At 59.4% G+C, this 1,388-nt stretch overlaps 1 protein-coding gene across 2 annotated transcripts in view; it reads right to left on the bottom strand.

Annotated features, from left to right (window-relative positions):
* ECEL1 (endothelin converting enzyme-like 1) overlaps positions 1-1,388 on the bottom strand; it is an 8,758-nt gene that overhangs the window by 5,468 nt on the left and 1,902 nt on the right. For both annotated transcript variants that reach the window (XM_009999648.1, XM_009999655.1), the window contains exons 2-3: positions 723-791; positions 465-575 (exon numbers count right to left, since the gene is read on the bottom strand). In XM_009999648.1, the coding sequence (XP_009997950.1) occupies positions 465-575; positions 723-791 (180 nt within the window). The remainder of the gene's footprint in view (positions 1-464; positions 576-722; positions 792-1,388) is intronic.

Below are 1,388 nucleotides of genomic sequence, written 5' to 3'. Positions count from 1 at the left end.
GAAAGAGGGGCTATTGACATACATCCCTCCTGGCTCCCTGCCCTGGGAAGCCTCAGCTGCCAGAGGAGCCCTAAGGGCTGGTCATGAGGTCCACAGGGAGCTGGGGTAACTGAGGGCATGGAGGTCACCCAGTGCCAAGAATTATGTCCCCAGGAACTGGGCATGGGGTTCTCGAAGGGCTGGAGTGGGTTGAAAAGGACTGGACATTGGGGTCCGCAAGGGCTAGAGTGGTTTTCTTGAGGGCTGGGACTGGGGGTTCTCAAGATGTTGGGGCTGGAGTCCCTGAGGACCTGCCATGGGATCTTCAAGGGAATGGAACCCCCAAAGGCCAGGCATGAAGGTCCCCAAGGGCTAGGAGTAGAGGTTCTCAAGGAGATTGGGATGGGGCCCCTTAGGTCCAGGCACTGATGTCTCCAAGGACTTGGAAGGAGGACCACAAAGCCCAGGACATACAATCCCCTCACATTGGCGAGGTGCTGCTCCAGCTGCAGGATCTCCTGGGCCTTCTGCTCCACATGTTCAGCCCCCAGGAGGGTGAGGAGCCGCTCCATGAACACCCGGTAAGCTGCCAATATCTGTGTCAAGGGAAGGGACACTGAGTGCCACCCTGCACTGCCCTGTGGGCACCCCTGGCACTGCTGGTGGGGGGGGTGCCCTCTGCCTGCCACCCATGCTGGTCCCTGTCCTGCTGTCCCCGTGGCATCAGCTTGGCCTCCCCTCACCTTCTCACTCTCCTCATCCTGCCCCAGGTAGAGGGTCCGTTCAGGCAGAGTCAGCCCATCCTGGTCAATCTGGGGGGAGATGGGGGCAGCGAGTGAGCAGGGGGGGGGGCATGCTGGGCAAGGCACCCTTCACATTCCCCCACACTGCAGGGTGCCCCTGCCCCATGGTGGCCCCTGCTCCTGTGCTGCAGCCTGCCAGGTGGGGAGCTGCAGGTATGAACCACACTGAATGGACACCCCCACCCTTCACATTCTCGCACATCCCCCCACACCCCCTCTGCTCTCCTGTAGCCACAGGCACAGTCTCTAGCACAGACACACACCTGAACACGCTTGCACATAGAATCACAGGATTGTTGGGGTTGGAAAAGACCTTTAAGATCATCCAGTCCAATCATTAACCCAGCACTGCCAAGTCCACCACTAAACCTGAGCCCCACATCCACACTTTTAAATACCTACAGGGATAATGACTGCACCTCCTCCCTGGGTAGCCTGTTCCACACACAATCTGTAACTCATGACACACACACCTGTGCGTGCTCACATACCCTCACCCCCCTCCATGCACCACCCTCTCCATGCACACACACACACAGACAAACACGCATACACACGCTCTCCCCTCTTCTCTCTCTGACTCCCCCCCCCGCCCTGGGGCCCACC

Source organism: Chaetura pelagica, unplaced genomic scaffold (assembly GCF_000747805.2).
Source record: "Chaetura pelagica isolate M959 unplaced genomic scaffold, ChaPel_1.0 scaffold20, whole genome shotgun sequence".
Lineage (NCBI taxonomy): Eukaryota > Metazoa > Chordata > Aves > Apodiformes > Apodidae > Chaetura > Chaetura pelagica.
Note: the sequence above shows the minus strand (reverse complement) of the source record. Positions and strands in the feature narration are given on the sequence as shown.